General features: G+C 40.1%; 1 protein-coding gene across 2 annotated transcripts in view; it reads left to right on the forward strand.

Moving 5' to 3' along the window:
* Window positions 1-22219, forward strand: part of atf6 (activating transcription factor 6) — a 327399-nt gene extending 305180 nt beyond the window's left edge. For both annotated transcript variants that reach the window (XM_080195966.1, XM_080195967.1), the window contains exon 16: window positions 19151-22219. In XM_080195966.1, coding sequence (XP_080052092.1) covers window positions 19151-19380 — 230 coding nt within the window. In that variant the 3' untranslated portion in view covers window positions 19381-22219. The remainder of the gene's footprint in view (window positions 1-19150) is intronic.
* Window positions 22220-24849: the final 2630 nt, after the last annotated feature.

The following is a 24849-nucleotide window of genomic DNA, read 5'->3' on the forward strand; positions in this document are numbered from 1 at the left end:
ACTTATTAGACATCTGAAGTTAATGTTTCATTTTGGAGTAACAATGTGAGTTCATTATTTAAATACTGAGATGGGTCACATGAGCTCTGATTTTGGAATACTTGGTGGTGTCAATATGCTATTGGGGTTAGTATTATCGCTTACTCAGTACGCAATTGCTGCAACATGTTTGAGATATGTGAGAAACTTCTCTAAGCTAATTAATCAGTCTGAAAAAAGCTGCACTATTATAGTTCATTAATCTGATTTAATAATCCACAGGCCCTTGTTATCAGCTGCAAGTGATGCCTTTTGCGCTACTGGGATTTGACTAGTGTCAGTTATTTTGTGTGACCGTTAGTTTAATAGATCTGTAATAATGAAACTTGAGTGAAATATAGGGAAGCTTTATGGACTGATTTGAATCAACAAACTGCTGATTAAGAAAATGCAAAAATTAGAAAGTCAGATGGCATGAATTAAAATGGTTTCATAAATCATGAATGTGACAAAACAGTTGGCTGACTTGGTGGCAGTTTGTGGAAGACGTAACAATTGAAGCATCAAGTGAGTAGGGAATCTCCCCCACCACTATTGAATCTATTGCATTTCCCACTTAACTTATTGGAGAAGTGGGAGATAACAGGAATATCTTTGAGGCTTCTGGCAGTTGCCTCTGGCTGCAGATATACACTTGAAGTGAGAACTAAATCACAGACTCAATGTTTTGGAATGTGGTCCATCAGAAGTAGTTTAGCAAGACTGAAATAAGGACTAATTGTCAAAAGTGCAAAGTGAATCTGCAAATTATGAATTAAAAGCAATAACAGTCAGGCAGCCACACTTAATCATTGTAATCAGCAAAACTGTAACCTGAAATTTGTTCATCTGTAAAGTTAAAGTTGCCATATGGGCTAGATGGCCTACTCCTGCTCCTATTTCTTATGTTCTTATGTTCTTATAGTCACAGTTGATCATAGGCTGACTGGTGGTGATTTAACCTGATGATCATCTCAGGTGAGGGGCAAAGTTGAGAAGGCAGGTCTTCATGAATAACTTCAGCCAGAATGGGAATTGAACCCATACTGTTGGCAGTGTCTTGCATCATTAACCAACTGATCTAAACTAATCCCCTTCTACGTTTTTCATTGATACTCAAGGCACAAATATCATGTGTTTATATAATTTTATATGTCACATGCACATTTGTCCAATGTTTTCAATTATTTCAAACATTATTTTATATTTTCTTTTAGTCTGCAATTTTTTATCTCTTTTGGGCTTTCTTCCCAACCCAGCAAGTGGATGAGTAAGTAACCAAATCCTGGGTCACTTCCTTTGAACCTGGATATAAGATAGCATGCAAGAATTGAACCAATGGACTTGTTGTGATTTGAACCTCTATATGGGGGGGGGAAATACTGCCTCCCTCCCCTGACTGAAATAAAGAACCACTCATTTGTTGCTGTACAATACTCTGGTCGACAAGCAAGACATTTGGGGTATTTCGTCTCATTTACATGCATTTTGACGAGTGACTGTACTGAAGTTTATTCCACAACTCATCAGTTTGCAATAGTAACCTGGTGGATGTTTTTTCTGAACTGTTTGCTCAGCCATACGTCATTAAGCCAAAGGCAGTACTTAAAATAAGATCTTAATAGTTGCTGTTAATTTGCCCTCGACTGTTAAGAATGTTCAAGCTTTAATCAAAGACATTAATTTTGAAATTTAGACAAAATAAAAACCTCTCTTTTGTATGAACCATGTGATTTTTGGTGATACAGGGAATAACACAAAACATCTGATGTAATGGAAGTACAGAAAAATAAATAAACTGGAAGGATTTGAGAAAGTTGCTTCCCTTTGGCCTTTCAGTTATCTGAAACTGCTATAGTTTGAGATTAATTTGTTTGCTATTCTTCTTTCCAATGTTCTTTCCTTGCATCCAATATCCAACAGGAACTAGCCATGCTTCTGCTGAGCTGACTGTTAATCTATGATTATGTCTAGTTCCGCAACTTTGTGAGATAAAATGTTTGCTCTTTTATGGATGTGAGGTCTCGAGTTGGAAAACAGGAACGTAATCCACTGAAATCTTAAAACTTCACATTGGTACTTGAAATGCTTTGACAAAGCTCAGTGCCTTAACTGAGTTTGAAATGCAAAGCCCATGGGTCAAGCCTTCACTCGAGAGATTTGAATGTCTAGTCTAGGCTGCCAACAGTGCAATATTAGGGAGTCCTGCAAATGGTTGTGTTGTTTTTAAGACGAAATGTTAAACCAAGGTCTAGTTCCCTGACCAATATTTACCCCTCAACTCACGTAATTAAAATTATATTATTTGATCATTATCCATTTGGGCTTTAAACTGTGCTAGTGGCTTGTGCTACCAAATAAACCTGTTAGACTTTTAAAAAAAATCAACTGCCACATTTTTCCATTTGCAACAGTGAATATACATCAAACATACTTCACCTCTTGCAATGGGCACCCTGCGGTTGTGAAAGGTTCTAAATAAATGTGTTCTTTAACCTGTACAATTGCATGGATCCCAGAGCATTTCCTGAATGGTAATAACTCCATTCTGCTAGTTATTGCCTTTTCATCGTATATTTGTGGATTTGATGGTAGATTAAATACGTGTATCATTGTCTAGTAATTAATATGCTTTAAATATTGGGGTAGTCTGAGTTTCTGAAAGATGTTATATAAGCACAAGTTTATGTTTTTTCTTTATTATATGTACTGCTGATTCCCTTCATAATTTTTTTCCTTCCATTTTGAAACTTGAGTTAAAAAGTGATTAGAAACTTCTACTGGCTTAACAACTGATGGTATACCCGTCCAAATTCAAATGGTTTCAACATCGCTTTGCAACTCATTTCCTTAGTTTCGTTTCATATCTAATTTAACCTCATTGAAGGAGCATCTTACTCATGTAACCTTTGGTGAGCATTCTGAACTGATTGTAGCTCAGCGGCAAAATTATATGCTTCTCAGAGAATTTATAAACCATGAATCTCCCACACTTCATTGTGGTTCCATCTGTGAAGAGATTAATCCAAGAAGAAGATGAATCTGTAATCAAATCTTATAGATGTTATTGAATTGCCATCTTACTAGACAACTGAAAAATGACACTTTATTTTAAATCTGCATTTAAAATGCTTGAACAATTATTCTGTCACATCCTATGAAATCGATTTATTCAACAGATATGTAGTCAGAAGAAAAATATCATAAGCATTGATTTCAAGATATCTCATTTGCTGTTGTGAGTTGTCCAGTTGGTTTCTTTGTTGTGACAAAGCATTGCCATCTGTCCCATCCACTAGCACCAATTGTTTTCTACAGGAACCACTTTGTTGTGTATATGTATGTGTATATAGAAGTCACAAATACTTGAAGAAAGAGATTTATTTTTCAATTAAGTAACCACAATAAATGGGTACTTGATTGGGTGCTTATAAGGAAACCTCCAGTATTACACAGCATATCCATGAATTATTGATAGACTTGCACTATAATGCCATAAAACATGTGATCTGTAATAGATGCATCCCATCCACATGCTTTGAATTAGGTGTTCTCTGAAAGATCAACCATTTGAGATGAGATGCCCTTGTAAGCTTCTGTACTCAAATTTGTTTTGGACAAAAGCGTATATTTAGCAGATACTATCAATTTTATTTCTTTATTGATTTACTGACATTTGCACAATTACATTTTTAAGAAATAACTTCCAGTTATAAAACGGACCAAATCAATTATGCATCACTAACACTGGCCTGCCTTGACAGGAATAACAGTAAAATAATAAGGATGTGAATGGGCAAAGATCTGACAAATGAAATGTCATGTTGGAAAATATGCTATTGTCCATTTTGCAGAACGAATACAAAGGAAGCAAATTATGAAAATGATGAAAGATTGGAGAGAGCTGAGGTGCAGTAGGTTGTCCTAGTGCATGAATCACAAAAGGCTAGTTTGCAGGGACTATAAATAATTAGGAGAGCTAATGAAATGGTATCACTTTTTGTGATGGGAATTGAATACAACAGTTGGGAGGTTATGCTTCAGTTTTACACTGGTGAGACGACATCTGGAGTACTGTGCACAGTATTGGTCTTGTTATTTAAGGAAGGATGTGGTTCAGTGAAGGGTCTACTTGATTAATGTCAGGAATGGTGGGTTGTCTTCTGAGAAAAGGTAGGGCAGGCTGTGTTGTATTCGCTTGTATAGGAATGGAAGCGCTGAAGGAATAAAGAGAAAGTAGAAAAGAACTTAAGCAGGGAGTTAGGGCAAAAAGGGGTTATGAAATGTCGTTGGCAGACAGGATTAAGGAGAATCCCAAGGCATTTTATACGTATGCTAGGAACAAGAGGGTTGTCAGAGAAAGAGTCGGACCTCTCAAGAACAGAGGGGAATTATGCTTAGAATCTAAGGAAGTAGATGAGATCCTAAATGAATATTTTGCATCAATATTCACAAAGGGGAGCGACACGTTGATTGGTAGTGTCTCAGGGATGTGCAGACTCATTAGAACAAATCACAATTACAAGGGAGGAAGTGTTAGATGTTTTAGGAAGTATTAAGGTCGACAAATCCCCAGGGCCTGATGGCACCTGTCCTAGATTACTGAGAGAGACAAGAGATGAAATTGCTGGTTCTCTAACAGAAATCTTTGTTTCTTCATTGGACACAGGTGAGGTCCCAGAGGACTGGAGGATAGCAAATATGGTCCCGTTATTTAAGAAGGGTAGCAAGGATAACCCGGGTAATTATAGGCCAGTGAGCTTGATGTGCGTGGTAGGGTAACTGTTGGAGAAGATTCTTAGAGATAGGATCTATACACATTTAGAACAGAATAGTCTCAATAGATGACATGGTTTTGTACGAGGGAGGTCATGCCTCACAAATTTAGTTGAGTTTTTTGAGGAGGCGACAAAAATGATTGACAAGAGAAGGGCTGTGGATGTCGTCTGCGTGGATTTTAGTAAAGCATTTGATAAGGTCCCTCGCAGTAGGCTGGTGCAAAAGGCTAAATCACATGGGTTCAAGGGTGAACCACCTAGATGGATTCAGAACTGGCTTTGCCATAGAAGACAGAGGGAGCAGCGGAGGGGTCTTTTTCTGATTAGAAGTCTGTGACTAGTGGTGTTCTGCAGGGCTCTGTACTGGGACCTGTGCTATTTGTGGTATATATAAATGATTTGGAAGAAGATGTAGCTGGTCTGATTAGTAAGTTTGCAGACAACACAAAGGTTGCTGGAGTTGCGGATAGTGGTGAACATTGTCAGAGAATACAGCAGAATATAGATAGGCTGGAAAATTGGGCAGAGAAATGGCAGGTGGAACTTAATCCAGATAAATGCGAAGTGGTGCATTTTGGTACATCTAATGCAGGGGGAGCTATATAATAAATGGCAGAACCATCAGGAGTATAGACACACAGAGGGATCTGGGTATGCAAGTCCACAGATCCTTAAAGGTGTCAACACTGGTGGAGAAGGTGGTGAAGAAGGCATATGGCATGCTTGCCTTTATTGGACGGGGCATAGAGTATAAAAGTTGGCATAAATTGTTGCAATTATATAGAACGTTGGTTCGGCCACATTTGGAATACTGCGTCCAGTTCTGGTCACCACACTGCGAGAAGGACGTGGAGAGAGCGCAGGAAAGGTTTACCAGGATATTGCCTGGTATGGAGGGTCTTAGCTATGAGATGAGTTTGAGTAAACTAGGGTTGTTCTCCCTGGAAAGATGGAGGTTGAGGGGTGACCCGATAGAAGTTTATAAAATTATGAAGGGCACAGATAGGGTGAACATTTGGAAGCTTTTTCTCAGATCGGAAATGACAAACACAAGGGGGTCACAAGTTCAAGGTAAGGGGTGCATGGTTCAATACAGATATGCGGGGGATGTATTTTACACAGAGGGTGGTGGGAGCCTGGAATGCCATTACCAAGCAAGGTGGTTGAGGCAGACATGCTAGGATCATTTAAGACTTATCTAGATAGCCACATGAAAAGGCTGGGAATAGAGGATACAAATGGATGGTCTAGATAGGAACACATGATCGGTGCAGGCTTGGAGGGCCGAAGCGTCTGTTCCTGTGCTGTATTGTTCTTTTGCTCTTTGAGTGTACAAGGTGTGTTGATTGAAACGTACAAGATCCTGAGAGAATGCTTCCTCTTGTGAAAGTATCTGAAACTAAGGGTCATTGTTTAAAAATAAGTGGTTGCTCATTTAAGACCGAGATTAGGACAATTCTTTTTCTGAGGGTTTTGTGTCTTTGGAAATCTCTTTCTCGAAAGGTGGTAGAAGCAGAGTCTTTGAATATTTTAAGGTGGAGGTAGATAGAGTAGTGATGAGCAACGGGGTAAAAGGGAGTAGGTGTGAGGTAACAATTGGATCAGCCGTGATCTTATTGACTGGTGGAGCGGGCTCGCTCGGCAAAGGAGCTTTGTCTTCCTTATTTGTATGTTCATATCTATGTTCAGCAACTTCAGTTAACATGCTCTCAATGTACAATCTTCGTTTCTCTTGTAGTTCAATGAGTAGAATCGCTTAATTTCAGCGTAGCATGCCTTTATATACCTTTATGTTGCACAGTAAAAGCTTTTTTCAGTACTGTTCAAGGGTTTTTCATAGATCCCTTGCAAGTTCAACCAACAATTGTCATCATCTTAATCTTAATTGCCTTTCTAATCTTAAGTGGAACTCCCACATATAAATAACTATCCTGTGTTGAAAAAGCCCAATAAAGACCTGAATGTGTTTTCCATATCCGGGAGTCTGTTTTGACATTAGAAGTCTCACAACACCAGGTTAAAGTCCAACAGGTTTATTTGGGTAGCACAAGCCATAAGCTTTTGGAGCACTGCCCCTTCATCAGGTGAGAGGGAATTGTGTTCACATAAAGACACAAACTCAATTTACAAGATAATGGTTGGAATGCGAGTCTTTACAGATAATCAAGCCTTAAAGGTACAGACAATATGAGTGGAGAGAAGGCTAAGCACAGATTAAAGAGATGTATATTGTCTCCAGCCAGAATAGTTAGTGAGATTTTGCAAGCCCAGGCAAGTTGTAGGGATTACAGATAGCCTGACATGAACCCAAGATCCTGGTTGAGGCCGTCCTCATGTGTCCGGAACTTGGCTATCAGTCTCTGCTCAGCAACTGTGCGCTGTCGTGTGTCGTGAAGGCCGCCTTGGAGAACGCTTACCCAAAGATCAGAGGCCGAATGCCCCGGATTGCTGAAGTGTTCCCCAACAGGAAGAGAACATTCCTGCCCGGTGATTGTTGAGCAGTGTTCGTTCATCCGCTGTCATAGTGTCTGCATGGTCTCCCCATTGTATCATGCCTCGGGACATCCTTTCCTGCAGCATATCAGGTAGACAACGTTGGCTGAGTGTACTGTGTACATGGTGAATAGTGTTCTCACGTGAGGTGATGGCATCCATGTCGATGATCCTGCACATCTTGCAGAGATTGCTGTGGCAGGGGTGTGTGGTGTCGTGGTCACTGTTCTGAAGGCTGGATAGTTTGCTGCAGACAGTGTTCTGTTTGAGATTGTGCAGTTGCTTGAAGGCAAGAAGTGGGGGTGTAGGGATGGCCTTCCCAGCCTTCAGGAGAACAGTGATCATGACACCAGTCAACCTGTCACAGCAACATCTGCAAGATGTGCCAGATCATCGACACGGATGCCATTATCTCATGTGAGAACACCATATACCAGGTACACGGTACATACTCTTGCAACTCGACCAACGTCTACCTGATATGCTGCAGGAAAGGATGTCCCGAGGCATGGTACATTGGGGAGATCGTGCAGATGCTACGACAACGGATGAATGAGCACCACTCGACAATCACCAGGCAAGAGTGTTTGGTTCCTATTCAGAAACATTTCAGCATTCAGTCTATGATCTTCGGGAAAGCGTTCTCCAAGGTGACTTTCACGACACATGATCATGCAGAATCGCTGAGCAGAGACTGATAGCCAAGTTCTGCACACATGAGGATGGCCTCAGCCAGGATCTTGGGTTCATGTCAGACTATCTGTAACCCCTACAACTTGCCTGGGCTTGCAAAATCTCATAAACTGTCCTGGCTGGAGACAATACACATCTCTTTAACCTGTGGTTAACCCTCTCTCCACGCACATTGTCTGTACCTTTAAGACTTGATTACCTGTAAAGACTCGCATTCCAACCATTATCTTGTAAATTGAGTTTGTGTCTAAATGTGCCATGTTTGTGAACACAACTCCCTCCCACCAGGTGAAGGAGCAGTGCTCCGAAAGCTTGCGGCTTATGCTGCCAAATAAACCTGTTGGACTTTAACCTGGTGTTGTGAGACTTCTTACTGTGCTTACCCCAGTCCAACGCCAGCATCTCCCCATCTTAACACTTAGTCACAGTTTTGGACAGGATAGGAGAAACAACATGCCCTCTATTTTAATTGCTATTTGTTTGGGAATTGAATCTCTGAATTTTTTTCTCTCATTCTTGTTAAACTGAAATATGCCCCATCCAACCTACTTTTGTCCTCCCTGCACCCTCATTGATTTGAAGTTGTTGCATTCTTTCTGCAACAGTAACTATCAGTCACCTCAGAACTGTTGTTTCTTAAATCTTTGATTTGCTTGCAATCTGTAGACATTTATAATTCAAGGTTGGCATCTTTATTGATTGTTGTCATCTTGATTCATATCATTAACGTTTTTAATCTTGGTGGTTCTTGCAAAACAGTGGACTTTATTGCAGTTACTTGATTGAAAAATATAACCTCTTCCTTCAAGTATTTGTGAGTACAAATATATGCAGCAAAGTGATTCCTGTAGAAACTATTTCTTGCCACACTCTTTTATCCCCTAAAGAGTTTATGGACCCTTCAGGAGGCAATGAATGGATTGCCACCATTTCCTTCAATCCTTTCAAGAGAAGTTAGCATTCTTAAAGCAAATGCTCTGCCTCATACTTAGGACATTTCAAGTTCACATTACCTGAAGCTGTTTTTAAGAATTCAAGCAAGTTAACTTTGAATGGTAAGTTAGATAAATTCAGTCCTTCACGTCTCAAGTGAAATTCCTTTCAAATGATCAATCCCATTAGTTGTGCCCAAATTGTATTGTCTGGGATGAAATTGCCACCTTTAATGGACATCCATGGCTCCTGATGAAGCAGGTGCACTGTCACCCATTCCAATGGCAAAACTGGCTTCCTTACCCGGTTGTTTCTGTCAGCACAAAGTTTCATCAAAGTTGTACACTGCATTCTTACTTTTTCATTTACAGTGTCATAAAGCAGACAATTTGTCCGCTGTTCCAGTTAGCCTGGCTACAATTGACCTATATATATATATTCTGAATGTCTCCACAGTTTAGAATGTGAACAATTTAAATGCCCTTAGAAAGCATCTTGGGTGGTACCAGGAATGAGAGATTTCAGTTATCCGATGAGATTGGAAAAGCAGGGAATATTATCTGTGGAACAAAAACGGTTTAAGAAGAAATTTAATGAAGACATTCAAAATTCTGAGGCATTTTCATGGGGAAGAATTGTTTCCACTTACTTGCAAGAGAGTTGGTAATGAGAGGACACAGAATTAAAGTAGTTGACAGAAGTGCTAGGTAAAATAAGGACACTTCTAAGAGTGGTGATCCAAGGTTGAATAATAATTTTAAAAGGGTTATTAGATGTACTAGAAGGGGGAAATGCAGAGGTATGGGAAGGGGATAGAAGGAACAGAACATCTTTCACAAAGAATTGTATTTACCTCATTTTTATTGCATTGCTGACAAACAAAATTCAGAAGTAACAATGGATAGGAGAGGAATATGCCTGTTTGGAACCTCTCTGACTCAGCTAATATCAAACCCTTTTATCTTTCTGATATTCCATAACATTAACTTGAGTGATTATGTCATTTCTGATGGAACAGGCTTCAGCTGTTAAAGGGGAAGTCTGTTGATAAAGTATGGTGTCATTCACTTGTAAATCAGACTTGAATCAAAATGCTTTTTGCAAAGGAGATGACAAATAATTTAGTTAATCTAAAAATGAACGAGAGGCGGTTGCGAACAGAATTCACACTACTGCCACCATGCTTGTTGAACAGCTGTGTAAACTTTAGGTAAATAAATCTCAGGGACCGGAAAAGATACATGTAAGGATTCTTAAGGAAATAAGGGAGGCAGTTACAAGACCTCACAAAATCTGCAGAAATGACTGAATACTGGGGAGGTGTCTGGGGACTTGAGAAAGGCAGATGTTAATCCTATCTTTTTAAGTAAGATAGCAATACTGACTCTGGAAATAACAGTTCTGAGAGTTTGATACCCATTACGGATGATAATCATTTAATAAGGTTGTAGAGCACCTGAATAACACTAAAATCATTAAGGATGGCTAATAAGCGTTCAAGAACATGAGGTTTTACCAATCTAATTTCCTAATTTATTTGATGTATTATTGTCACGTGTATTAACATACAAGAAGGAAACGAGAGTGTGCAGGATGTAGTATTGGAGTCATAGCTAGGGTGTAAAGAAAGATCAACTTAACACAAGGTAAGTCTGACAGCAGCAGGGAACAAGCTGTTCGTGAGTCAGTTAGTAGGTGACCTCAGACTTTTGTATCTTTTTCCCAAAGGAAGAAGGTGGCAGAGAAACATCCAGGGTGCATGGGGTCCTTAATTATGCTGGCTGCTTTGCTGAGGCAGCAGAAAGTGTAGACAGAGTCAATGGATGGGAGACTGGTTTGCGTGATGGATTGGGCTACATTCATGACCTTTTGTAGTTCCTTGCGGTCTTGGGCAGAGCAGGAGTCATACCAAGCTGTGGTACAACCAGAAAGAATGCTGTGAAGGAATTTGATCAGGGGTAAGATGGTGGACGTGGTATCCTTGAATTTCAGTCAGGCCTGTTTTGGTCTGTTTTCTCCAGAAAAGCTGATACTGGAAATGAAGAGAACAAAAATCAGCAGAAATATTTTGTAACAGAGAAGTGATTAAATTGATCAACGGCACATGGACGTTGGTGGTGCTAGAATTGCCATCAACATGATAATTTTTTTCAATGGAGTCCTCAGAATTTTTAATATCTTCATTAAATTTCCTATTAAACCTTTTCTTGTATTTTGCTTAAATAGGCTGGAATTAGGATTCACAAAAACTGTAATTGATTTAGAATTTAATACAAAACTGAAGAAGGTAAGCCTAAGCAGGAACTGATTAAGTTTGGATATTGGGCAGGCAGGTAGATGGCCAATGGAATTCAACATAGAGAAATACAAAGTTCTTTATGCAGAAGCAAAATATCCAGAGACGATTACTCTAACAGGGAAAAATGTTTTGAAAATTTAATTGACCTCGGGATCCTGATTTAAAGCAAATGGAAACTATTGAAACAATGATTGGCAGTAGTGCATAAAGAAATACAAATGTTAAGGTGCAGGAAAAGGTAGATATTGGTGTAGCGATGTAAATCATTGATATGACCACAGTTGGAACACAGTATACTATTTTGATCCCCCATAGTGAAAGTAGGATATTGCAGCTCTTCAAAGGATGTAGAGAGAGCTATTTCCTCTTTCATAATATCACCCAATTTTGCTATTATCTCAGCTTGTTTGCTCCTGAAACTCTCATCCATGCCTTTGTTATCTTTAACTGGACAATTCCAATGCAGTCCTGACTGGTCTCCCACATTCTACCCTCCATAAACTTGAGGTCGTCCAAAATTATGCTACCCATATTCTAGCTCAAAACAAATCCTGTTCACCTGTCACCCCTGGGCCTTGCAGTGCAGAAGGAGCCATTTGTCCCATCAATTCAGCACTGGCTCATTGACAGAGCCTCCTACCAAATATCACCACCGCTCACGTGCACGCGCACACACACACACACACACACACACACACACGCCCACTCCCCACCCCCCCCCCCCCAACCCAACCCACCTTGTCCCCCTTTCTTTGCACGTTATTTACTTTCTGATAGCAGTCCAATTCGCTTTTGAATGCCTTAATTAAACCTGCTTCCACCATCCTTTCAAGTAGTTGGTTCTAGACTCCACCTGCCCTCTGGGTGAAAACTTTTATCCTCACATCACTTCTACTCCTTTTACTCATTATTTTGATTCTATATCCTCCATTTCTTGATGTACTCCCAAAAAGGAACAGTTTCTCACTATTTACCCTGTCCACACTTCTCAGGATCTTGAAAACCTCAATCAAGACACCTCTCAGCTGCCTTTTAGAACATAGAACACTACCGCACAAACAGGCCCTTCGGCCCACAAGTTGCGCCGATCATATCCATACCTACCAGGTCTATCTATAACTCTCAATCCCATTAAATCCCATGTACTGATCCAGAAGTCTCTTAAAAGACCCCAGCGAGTTTGCCTCTACCACCACCGACGGCAGCCGATTCCACTCACCCACCACCCTCTGAGTGAAAAACTTACCCCTGACATCCCCTCTGTACCTGCTCCCCAGCACCTTAAACCCATGTCCTCTCGTAGAGACCATTTCAGCCCTGGGAAATAGCCTCTGAGAATCCACCCTACCTATACCTCTCAACATTTTATAAACCTCTATCAGGTCACCTCTCAATCTTCGTCTCTCCAGGGGGAAGAGACCTATCTCCCGCAACCTATCCTCATAAAGCATGCCTCCCAATCCAGGCAACATCCTTGTAAATCTCCTCTGCACCCTCTCAATAGCTTCCACATCCTCCTTGTAGTGAGGCGACCAGAACTGTGCACAGTACTCCAAGTGGGGTCTGACAAGGGCCTTATAAAGTTGCAGCAATACCTCCTGACTCCTAAACTCAATCCCTCGATTAATGAAGGCGAGCTCACCATACGCCTTCTTGACCACATTTTCCACCTGCGAGGCCAACTTAAAAGTCATATGGACCTGGATTCGAAGATCCTTCTGCTCCTCAACACTACTAAGAGCCCTACCCTTGATATTGTACTCCTTCATCCCATTGGACCTGCCAAAATGGACCACTACACATTTATCCGCGTTGAAGTCCATCTGCCACTTCTCCGCCCAGTCTTGCATCCAATCTGTGTCTCGCTGCAACTTCTGACATTCCTTCAGACTATCCACAACACCACCAACCTTCGTGTCGTCGGCAAACTCACTAACCCATCCCTCCACTTCCTCATCCAGGTCATTTATGAAAATGATAAACAGAAAGAGTCCTAGAACAGATCTCTGGGGCACTCCACTGGTGACCGACCTCCATGCAGTAAAAGACCCATCCACAACCACACTCTGCCTTCTGCAGGCAAGTCAGTTCTGGATCCACAAGGCAACAGCCCCTTGGATCCCAAGCCCTCTCACCTTTTCAAGAAGCCTTGCATGGGGGACCTTATCAAACGCCTTGCTGAAGTCCATGTAAACCACATGCACTGCTCTTCCTTCGTCAATATGTTCAGTCACATTTTCAAAGAACTCAACTAGGCTCGTAAGGCACGACCTGCCCTTGACAAAGCCATGCTGACTATTTCTGATCATACTAAACTTCTCTTCAGGGAAAAGAGTCCCTATCTTTCCATCCTCATGGCTCTAGTTATTTATCCCTGGAATCATTCCTTTGCATTTCCTCTGTGCTCTCTCCAATGCCTTCACATCCTTCCTTAGGTATAGTCCCCAGAACTGTTTGCAGTCCTCCAAATGAGGCCTAACTCATGCCATATACAAGTTCAACATGACCTCTCTACTCTTGTACTCAGTACCCCAATTAATAAAACCTAGGATACTATATGCTTTATTGTCTGCTCTATCAGCATGATTTCCCTCAATGAATCCAAGCAGGCTTTCCTTATTCATCCTGGCCCTGTCGAAGTAACTACTGATTTTGCTCCAAACTGTAGTTTCCAGAAGTTTCCCTACTGAAATCAGACTGACTGGTCTGATGTTGCCAGCTTTATCCTTGCACCCCTTTTTGAACAAGGGTTACATTTGGAGTTCTCCAACACTACCCCTGGGTCTGAGGAAGACTGGAATTTAGTTCAAAGTGCACTGCATTTAATGACTGAAATTTGCATGAGAAGAAAATGTCAGAAACAGCCTTAATTTCATATTAGCATAAAACTGTTGCTGTTTGTAAATTGCCTTCAAATGTTGTTTGGTTTGAATTTCTGCTTTCTAAACGTGTAATCCAAATTCATCCTTCATTTTGTGGGCAATGTGGTTTTTTTTTTACATGTGTAGTCATTTTTTCAGTTGCAAATATCTATGATCACACAATGGCCAGCCAGAGTACAGTTCAGTTGTAGATATGCTTCATGCTTGTCACATGAGCTGTAAGTTTAATTCCCCTTAAAGCAGGAAGTGCGTCTAGAATGAACAGATGGGTACCAGACTGTGAAAATGCTTCACTGAAAGTGCCAAATACTAAATGTAAATGGCTGATGTGTGACTAGCATTGTGTCTTAAAGCAATATCAATGCCACAAATTGATGAGATACAAATCTAATACCCTAACTTCCATTTATTTCTGAGCATTTTCTCTCCTTGCAAGGGAAAGCATAATCAAATACAATTTGGTTAATAAATTAGCTCTCTGAGCAGCTAAACCAATGAAGTATTTAGAGAAAACAGAGATCAGGTTAGTCACCGTTAGTCAAGGAGCAGTGACTGGAGATCAGTAAGGTGTTTGGTTGTCAGCCAACATCACTGACACAGATTAATCAGACCTTTTAATTTGACTGCTTGGGGGAATCTTATTGTGTGCAAATAATTGGCATGTTTCGACGCATTATAATAGTGACTGCACTTCAGAAATATTTTCTGGCTGTGAAGCGCTTGCAGATATCCTAAAATTGGGTACAGTATGAGAAATGTATTTTCTGTCTTTGTGGTTATAGTATTGTACTAATAACCCAGAGGTTCTGGGTTTGAATTCCACCATGACAAATGACTAACACATGACAAACATCATTCAGCCCATCTTTTTTTTATCAACCCAGCAGTCCTTGCCTCCTCCCCCACCCAAACCAGTTGTCCCATTTAATTGTTTCTTCAGAGATTCTTGGAATTTTCACTCCAGTTGCTCCATCTGAAAGCTTGATCAAAGTTTAGATTTGGCTTTTACGTGAAGAACTTTATTGTGTCCATTGACACCCATGTAATAATTGCCAATGATGTTTAATTCTCCCTGATACCTCGCTCGCTCTCCCTCTCAGAATTTTGCAATGAATATCATCTGATCTTGAGGGTTTTAAAAAAATCACTTTTAATTTGTCTAGAAATAGATATATATGTATATTGAAGTCATAAGTCTGCCTTTCTGATTTGTGTCTTCCTATGTGAACACCGAGGAAGTAGTAAATGAGGGTATTTAATATTCTTTGCCCCCAGTTTCAAATTTGCCATTGTCATTTTCATGTTGTCAATTCTTCTCTGAAACCCTCTTACAGGACTGAAATAATTTAGTTTTTGCCTCTCCCCTTATTCTCTTTTCTGATCTGTTGCTTCACTTTCTTAAATTTGGCCTAGTTGCTCTTCCATTGTCTCTCTCCAAAATTGAAGAATTTTTCCTCACTTTTAATTTGCATGTTACCCCATTAAAAGTCATACTTGCTTAATCTGACCTTGTGTTGGTCTTCAGTGTGCATTTGTCTTGCATGTGCAGCATTTTTTCTTTTTAAGATATTACACTTATGTTCCATTGCAGTCTTGGTGAATCTTCTCCTGCATTCTTATTTACTTTTGAAGTCATAAACTTTTCTAAATCCAAGATTGTACTGAACCTTATTGTATTGTCACCATTCCTCAGGCATGTTATCATCTCCATTTTCTGTGTCATCGTAGCCATCTGTTGAGATTCAGAGAAAGAAAAGCCTGGTTTCTCTTGGCTTTAGTTTTAAAACCTATCGGATATTGTTTTGGGGAAGGTGTAATCTTGGAGTTTAGCAAAGAAGATCAATTTAGATTGGGGAGTAATTTAAGCATACTGATTCAGTAATCATTATGGTAATTACCTGTAAATGTTATTCTTTACTGTTTCTTTTCTTTGTGTGTTTTGAAGTTTAATAAACCTTTTAAATAATTTACAACAAGACTGACTCTTTCCTCATCAGGTTTCATCTTTTTTCTCCCATTTTTTTTCCAAATCACAAACATAAGTATTTAAAACCCAGCATTCCAAGTTTCCCTTCTAGGATTTGGGATGTCCTAACGTCAAACATCAGTGGGGTTTATAAATGGCACTGATTTTCTTTCCAATAATTTAGGATGTTAAGGGGACAGAGTGATTTCTTTTGTAAGCATACATTATGCATACTTTCTAATACAAGAAAGACTAAGTGAGTTGATTCTTGCTTCTTTGTGTATACTCAAACACTACTTCCTCCACACAGCCCCCAAAGCTTTGTAGAATAGAGCTTTTTAATGATATATTTCACCATTTTTCCACCAATCTCAGTCCCATCTTTTATATGCACCTCCTTAATTTTGGTTTATTTTGCCATTCAAAGTACAGTCAAAGGAGCCAACTGGCAGTTTACAGTCAAACTTAACAACTACATCTGATATATTTAGAATTTTTGACTAGAACAAACATATTTGAATATTTGATCATATTTGTACACACACAATATGTATACGTTTATCTGTCTGTTTGTAAAGCTAATGCAGACACTCTGGATGTAGTTGTTGGCCAAGCCTCAACTGGTGTGATGAGTTTGAGGGCACAAATTCAACAAGTCTGACAATTGGTGAACTGACAGCAGAAAATAATGGCCATTGAAAGTCACTTGTTTGTCCTATAAACCCAACCAATGGTGTGGTGGTAATGTTACAGGACTTGTATTCCAGAGGTGCAGGTTAATAATCTAGGAACATGTGTTTAAATATCACCGAGGCAGCTGATGGAATTTGTTTTGATAAATCTGGACGATAAAGCTAGTCTCAGTAATGGTGACCATGACAATTATCATTGATTGTTGTCAAAACCCATCTGGCTCACGAATGTGCTTTAGGTAAGAACATAAGAAGTAGGAGCAGGAGTAGGCCATCTAGCCCTTTGAGCCTGCCCTGCCATTCCGTAAGATCATGGCTGATCTGAAGTGGCTCAGTTCCACTTTCCCGCTTTCTCCCCATAACCCTTAATTCCCATGTCTTAAATATATTTAGCGAGGTAGCCTCCACCACTTCAACAGGCAGAGAATTCCAGAGATTCATCACCCTTTGAGTGAAGAAGTTCCTCCTCAACTCTGTTCTAACTGCCCCTCCCCCCCCCCCCATCTTGAGGCTGTGCCCACTAGTCCTGCTGTCCTTTCTGAGCGGGAAGAATCTCTCTACCTCTACCCTATCCATCACTTTCATTATCTCATACTAAACTCCAATGAGTACAGACCCAGTCTCGTTAGTCTGTCTTCATAGTCCAACCCCCTCATCTCCAGTATCAGCCTAGTGAACCTCCTCTGCACTCCCTCCAAGGCCAAAATATCCTTGCGCAAGTGTGGTGACCAAAACTGCACACAGTACTCCAGCTGTGGCCTCACCAATGCCCTGTACAGTTGCAGCAAGACCTCCCTGATTTATATCCTATCCCCCTCGCTATAAAGGCCAGCATCCCATCCACCTTCTTGATCACCTGCTGCACCTGCAGACTGGGTTTTTGCGACTCATGCACAAGGACCCCCAGGTCCCTCTGCACCGTAGCATGCTGCAGCTTTTCGCCCTTTAAATAGTAATCCCTCCTACTATTATTCCTGCCAAAGTAGATAACCTCACACTTGCTAACATTGTACTCCATCTGCCAGGTCCTCACCCACTCGCTCAGCCTATCTAGATCCCTCTGCAGACTTTCCACACCTTCCGCACAATTTGCTTTTCCACTCATCTTCGTGTCATCAGCAAATTTCGTCACCCTACACTCAGCCCCCTCCTCCAGATTGTCTATATAAATGGTAAATAGCTGAGGCCCCAGCACCGATCCCTGCGGCACTCCACTAGTTACCACCTGCCAATCAGAATAGCACCCATTGATACCAACTCTCTGCCTCCTATTAGACAGCCAATCCTCTATCCACGCTAACGCCTTACCCCCAACTCCATGCCCCCTAACCTTCTGAAGCAACCTTTTGTGCGGCACCTTATCAAACGCCTTTTGAAAATTGAGAAACACTACATCCATCGGTTCCCCTCTGTCTACTGCTGTCATCTGGCCTGATCTGGCCTAGATGTGACTCCAGACCCACCGGAATGCGGTTGACTCTTAACTGTCCTCGGAAATAGCGAAACAAGTCACTCAACTCATGGGAACTTCGGGATAGGCAGCAATGAAGCTCAAAGCCCATGAAAGAGTTTTTAAAAACTTACGTACTTCACAGAAAAAAATCTAATTTGCCTCACCCACCTGACCCGAAAAGCTTCCAGTCCCTGAATGCCCTCGCAATTTAATAGCTATAAAAGCAATTACTACAAAGAAAGAAAAAGTGGCACAGCAGAAAAACACATTTTTGAAACAAATTTGACTTCAAGCAAGAAGTTACGTTGAGATGTATGTTTTCTCTATACAATAGGTGCAACTTTCAGCCCTGTTGTCTGAATAAACAAACACGGGTACTTCTAAACATGCCTGTCAGCATTCGTAAAGAAAGTTTATGCTTTGACCTGGGTCCTATCTCAGAACTGGAAGCTTGTACTTCACAGTACCAAGTGGGGAGGAAGTTGACACCTTGAACGACAGCAAACAAATCTATGCACAGATGAAGTTTCTGTTTTATATACGTTTGTTGTTTTCTGATTTTATTTCAATTGCTCTGTTTTTTTTTCCTTTTTATTTATGTCCGTTCACTATTTGTTGTCAAACTGACCATTATTTCAGTATAGACTCAGGGAGCGCCTAACTGAGAGAGAGAAAAGTAGTTGAACAAAAAGAATTGGAATTCTGCACTTTCTTTTAGTTGATTTCACTGGTTGGTGCACGGCGAAATAAGAATCCATGTTTTCAGCTTAAAAGTGGAGTTGCTGTCAACTCACTGAGCTCAGATTGGCAACCTTGCAAGGAAAGATAATAAATTTAATATTAGGATTCAAAGACTGGATCAGGTGATTCGTAATACTTTAATTTGTAACAGAACATTGAATTCTCTAAGATTGCTAATTTTCCCACTGTTCTTGTATTTCAGAAAACTTAATCAATGAACCAAAGGATCAAGAGGTGATGATGCAGATTGATTGTGAGGTGATGGCCACCAGAATCATTCGCATAAAGTCATCATCTATCCCTTCTTTCCTACGAGAGCACCAGGGAAACTACACGGATTCAAACCAGCGACCATCACCAGCACCTACCCACACTGCAACTCCCATCATCACAGAGTCTGCCCAAGTAAATGGGTTCAAACTTTATCAGTAGCACTTAGCTAAAACTTCATGAATCACTGCATTGTTGCCCACAGAGTCACAGGCCAAGTTTGAATTCAAGGTGGGCGTGTGATCCAGCTTTTGTCCAACTTGAAAAACAACTTGATTGGAGAGAGAATTTTTAAACAACTTGATATCATCTAAGATCACCCAGCCCAATTTGTTCTGATCTTATCTGATTATTCTTTGTAATATTAAAAGCACTTTCACTTTGGTCTGTTGAAAACAAAAAAAATCTTGCTTTGAACAGATATTGCTTGTGAAGTGTTGCAGGCAATGGCTTTGGGAGATGAAGTATTTGGAGAGAAAATCAACCATAGGCTGTTCAGCACAAACAGCAGTTTGAAGCATTCTTAATCTTCCTCTGCAAAATTATTGTTCCCAGAGCAAGCACATCTGCACAGTGAAACCTTGATGCATTAGTGTGCCTTGTAATCAAAATATGGTTACATCAAATGAGTATTCATGTAATCTCTAAATAAGTTGCAATATTCAAAAACCACTAGAGAACTTGTTTTGCTTCAATTTTGCTAATCCAGTAGCCACAAGTGAAAGAGAAACATCAATGTCCAATCGATGAAACCAGTTGCTTTTATTAATTGAAAATACACCAATCCACAGCTGAGTTCTGTCATCTTGATTTTTGTTCAGAAAGTTTGTTTATAATCCTTTTGGGCTGCGTCTGTATTCCATGGAGGCCAAACCTGTGATTGCAGCAGCTAGGCAATATGCTTAATCATCTGAACAAGCCCAACTACAGCAGTGAACAGTTCAGTGGAGCACATTTTGTGTCAGCAATAATGTGACCAAATTCTTGGAAAAATTGTGGGAAAAAAAAACACTGGACATATTTTTTCCTTTTAATGTCTCCTATCCTCTCTAGAGCATAACCCCAGGCTCCTAAAGACCTCAGATACCTTGTCCCTGTTGTTTAAGTGCAAACCTGTGCGCAGTGAGTCTAGGCTAGTTGTCCATTTTGATCCACTGCAGCATGATATGCAGGAACTCCTGAATTTATGATCAGAAGTAGGAATCCTGATTTACTTTGCTTTTCTACATTGAGCCTAGCAATGCTGCAGCAATGTTGTAATTTTCCATCATTGGTCAGGCTGCTATGAACAACTTTCCATCACTGGTCAAGAATCAGACCTATGTCTGTTGGCTCAGTATCAAAACGTATTTTAATGCAGCTTGTGATCACTTAAATTTGAATTTGGATTAACCATTTCCATGATTGTTCTTCTCAAGACTCAGCAATTCAGTTCCTGTTCTTCTGCAATCAAATGCAAATTGAGATACCTAGTTTTTAATTGCCTTGGGCAGTTCACTGGAGTTTATCAATTACATTGTGATTAGATAGCAGGGTTGCTTGAGAGAGGCTCATTTTTTGCATCAATAGTATCCCCTGCTATCACCAAGAGCTCCATCCAGCAACCTATTTCAGTGACACCAACCTCTATCAGTAACTTGCTACTTTGAAGCTGCTTATTCTAATGGTAAAGAACGCATTTTCCTTTCTTGTTCACTAATGCTAACCAGGAGTGTTCAGGATACCCAGGACAATGGCACAGTGCTTAATACTGCTGCCTCACAGCACCAGAGTGTCCAAAGATGAGCAGTTAGGTATATTGGCCATGCTAAATTGCCCCTTAGTGTCCCAAGATGTGTAGGTTAGGGAGATTAGTGGGGTAAATATGTGCGATTACAGGAGTAGGGCCTGGGTAAAGTGCTCAGTTGGAAAGTCAGTACAGACTCGATGGGCCAAATGGCCTCTTTCTGCATTGTAGGGATTCTGTAATTCTAAAATAATTATAAAGTGCAGCCTGAGAAAGCTGATTGTGTTGTATTCCGTTCAGGTCTCATTTTTTTCTTTCCTATTGCTCAGACTAGCAATTTGTTTTCAAAGTTGCACTTGGAAGTTCTATGTTCATGCTTTCTTCAGTTATATAATTTATTTTGAGATTCAATTTTTTCAGCTCCTTCTGGAGAGACTGTGAAATTAAAAATGATTCTGTGCTTTATTAAAGTTCATTGTTGGTCATCTGCTTAAGTAATTTATGCACATTCATGACATACACCTTTAGATCAATGTTCTGTGGTAAACCTTGTGATATTCTTATAACTTGTCACTGAATTTAAGTTTACATTTGTTTTTGTTAAGTACAACACAAAAAGACCATGTGTTGTAGTATAACTGTCACCGACATGATCAATTGAGGCCAAAAAGGGGCTAGAATGTATTTTTTGCACAGAACAGGTTTGATATAATTAACATACAACAAGCCTCCAAATTATGTGCAGCAAGAGATCTTCAGACGAGCTTATAGATTTGTACTTTTTTTGAGACCCAGCTCCAGCTTTAAGTAAGGGAGCATAAATAATTATAACATCAGTTTATTAAAGGGTTCAGTTATTGGCTCTGCAAAATTCCCAATCCAAACCATTAATTTCCTTGTCATCACCACCACACCTCCAGAAAAAAAATTCTCTCTTTTGCTTGCGGTGCGGCTTTATTCAATATCCTGTTAACCCAGCAGGCATACTAGTACATTTGTACACACATAACCCAAATACTTGGTCTTCGTTATCCAAGTTCTGCTCTTCCAAGGTGGTAAAAATGATGCAGGGTGTTCTTATAACCAAATTATCTGGTTATCTATTTAACTTGCTGTTTATGAGATCTTGCTCAATGCATATTAATGGTTGTATTTGCTTACATTTGTAACTGCACTTCAAAAGTAATCTTTTGGCAGTGAAATGCCCAAGAAATGTTTTGTATATGATAGCTGAATAAATGCAAGTTTTTTTTGACAGAGTAATTTTTGATCATATTCAAGGGTGTGACCTCCTTTTATTTTGTGTATATTTCTGGATGCCAGAGGGTTCCCTGCTTGTGATTAATACCTGGATGCAATTGGTTATTCTGAGATGCCTGGAGTTGTTTTAATTTCTCTTATCCCTCTGCCACTCCAAGAGGCTGCTCACGTCATCCCAGGCCACACCTTCATCGCTTTATGCTGTGCATACAATTGTCTCCATCAGGAGACAATTGTCTCTCAAACTCTCCCTCCCTGCCTTCAAACATCTACTTGACATTTATTTTTGACTAAAGCTTTCTGCTTTTTTTCTCCTGCTCTACCACCTTCTTGGTGTTCAGAGGCCTTTTGGTGTAATCTCTTCCCTTCATTGTTCTTTCATTTCCTTCTCCCATTTCTCCCCTTTTGTTGTGATCAGATTTTTGTTGCATGTACTAACTGTTCCATTAATGTCAGTAATTCTTTAAGTTAAGCATGGTTTGCTTTTCTAAGCATTTTTTGGAGTTAACCCCACCAACAGTGGGAATAGTTTATCCTCATCCTCGTATTGCTCAATCTTTTGGAGAATTCCTTATAAAAATATCAGTGAATTGTCTTCATTGCTCCAACACTAATCAGGTAACTGCCTGTTGCTAAAGAAACAAAGAACTTTTTTTATATTGGTCTTCCTTGCATTTGGATTCTGGAGGTTTGTTATTAAGTCTGATTTTCACAGACTCAAATCCAGATATTGTGCTGGCAGAATTTAAATTTGGAGAAGACCAATTAAAGGGAGCTGCAGAGAGATCTAACGCAAATTGGTCACAAAGGGTAAATCAAAAAGACTTCTTGAGGCATTTTTATGTTAAAAGCAATACACCCACATGCACTGGTCCTCCTACAAGTTCCTGAAGGTTGTCAAAGGAATATATGTAATTTACTGATGCCACACTAAAATCACTGCTCTACCACTTTATTCTGTCACCATCATTTTAAATGGATAAAAGACAAAGTGCCTTCTACAAGATGTGAACCTAAAATTGAAGTTTGAATGCTATTAGTTAGTCATAATGGTGCTATGCGTTGTTTAAGCCCCCATTTCAGTTTCACTGCTCCCTGGTCCACGCAATAATCCTGACAGAGCAACTAGGTGACTGCTTTCAAGTTGACTCAGTCTCCTCCGTAAACCAGTCAGTTAGCAACTCGGTTAGCCTCGAGTTTTTATAAATTTACTTTATTATTTATTTATAGTGATTCATTTGAGATCAGAACTTTAAAGTATGAAACACAGGTACACCTTGCCAGTTCACCAAGTTCCCTTCTTCACTGTTTTCCCATAACTTATTCTGATGACCTTTTGGGAGTTGGATATGATTTTTCCAGAAGTTTGCTTTTCCCTTGATTGGGCAAGGAATTCCTTTGATTTTCCTTTTAACGCGTCTTCCTTAAGAAGGGAAGCATTGAAAATCATGATGCTCGGTGGAACTATGTTCCACTCGGTGGAAGCATGGGGAGAGTCTTGATAGACCGTCTTGTCTGTGCCATCATTCTCGTATGTTTGTTCTTCTTGGATGTAGCTGTTTCTTTCACATGAATAACATCACTTGAAACATAATATTGAACAGGAGGAGAATGGGAAGAAAATTGAGAAATAGCGTATGGAAGTTGAAATCACTTTTGGTCAAAATTTTAAGGTAAAACAGATTGTGAGATGGCAAGACAGAGGAAACAAGGTGGAGAGCAGAAAGGTAGTGCCTAAAGGGGAAACCGACTGTGATAGAACAGAAGGAATTGGGAACAAGGAGGATCAATGTTGGAGAGGAGGCAACATTGGAGAATTGATCCGGGAGAGAATTTTGATAATGATGAAGTCAGTATGATGATAAAAGCTTGATTCAGTGCAAAATGAAAGTGAGGGGCAAAGTCATGCGATATTACAAGAGCAATTTGCTAACAGAGTGGATTGAGTGCAGAGAAGAGGTTGAAGAGTGCATCAAGGTTCTGCACTTCCTGACTTAGCACAATGTGGCAATAAGGAAGATTGCTGGACCATGGTCATCAAAGAAGCATGCATTACTGAAAGAGGCCATTCAGTCCATTTTGCCTGTATCAGCTCTTCGAGTCATCCATTTAGTCTTCTTCCCCTCTTTCCTCATAGCCCAGCAAATTTTTTTCCAGATCTAAGGTAATTGGCAAAAGAATCAGGGATGGAAATTATTTTTTTTAAATAGCAGTGAGTTATGCTAACATGAGATGCATTGCCTGGAAATAAATATTGAGGAAATACCTTCATAATGTTGCGGCAGGGATATACAGATTATGTTTCCCAGCAGAAACAACACATCAGGCGATGGTACAGTACTGTCTGCCCTCAGGTAAGTTTTGCAAACGGCTCCCGGCTCCCTGCACCCCTGCTGGCCGCTGCCAAATCTGCTACCACCCTTTCAGGCTGTGTATTCCATGTTATTGTAGCGCCCTGTACTTTCTTTATAATCCTCATCTCTCCTTCTGTTTCTTACCAATTATTATAAATCTGTGTCCTATGACTACTAATATTCCTGTCAGTGGGAATAGTTTATCCTCATCTCCTCCATCATACCCTTAACTTTGAACATCTACTTTAAAGCTTAACATTCTCTGTTCTTGGGACAGCATCTCAGTTTCTG

Source organism: Carcharhinus amblyrhynchos, chromosome 9 (genome assembly GCF_965287045.1).
Source record: "Carcharhinus amblyrhynchos chromosome 9, sCarAmb.v2.hapA, whole genome shotgun sequence".
Taxonomy (NCBI): Eukaryota; Metazoa; Chordata; class Chondrichthyes; order Carcharhiniformes; family Carcharhinidae; genus Carcharhinus; species Carcharhinus amblyrhynchos.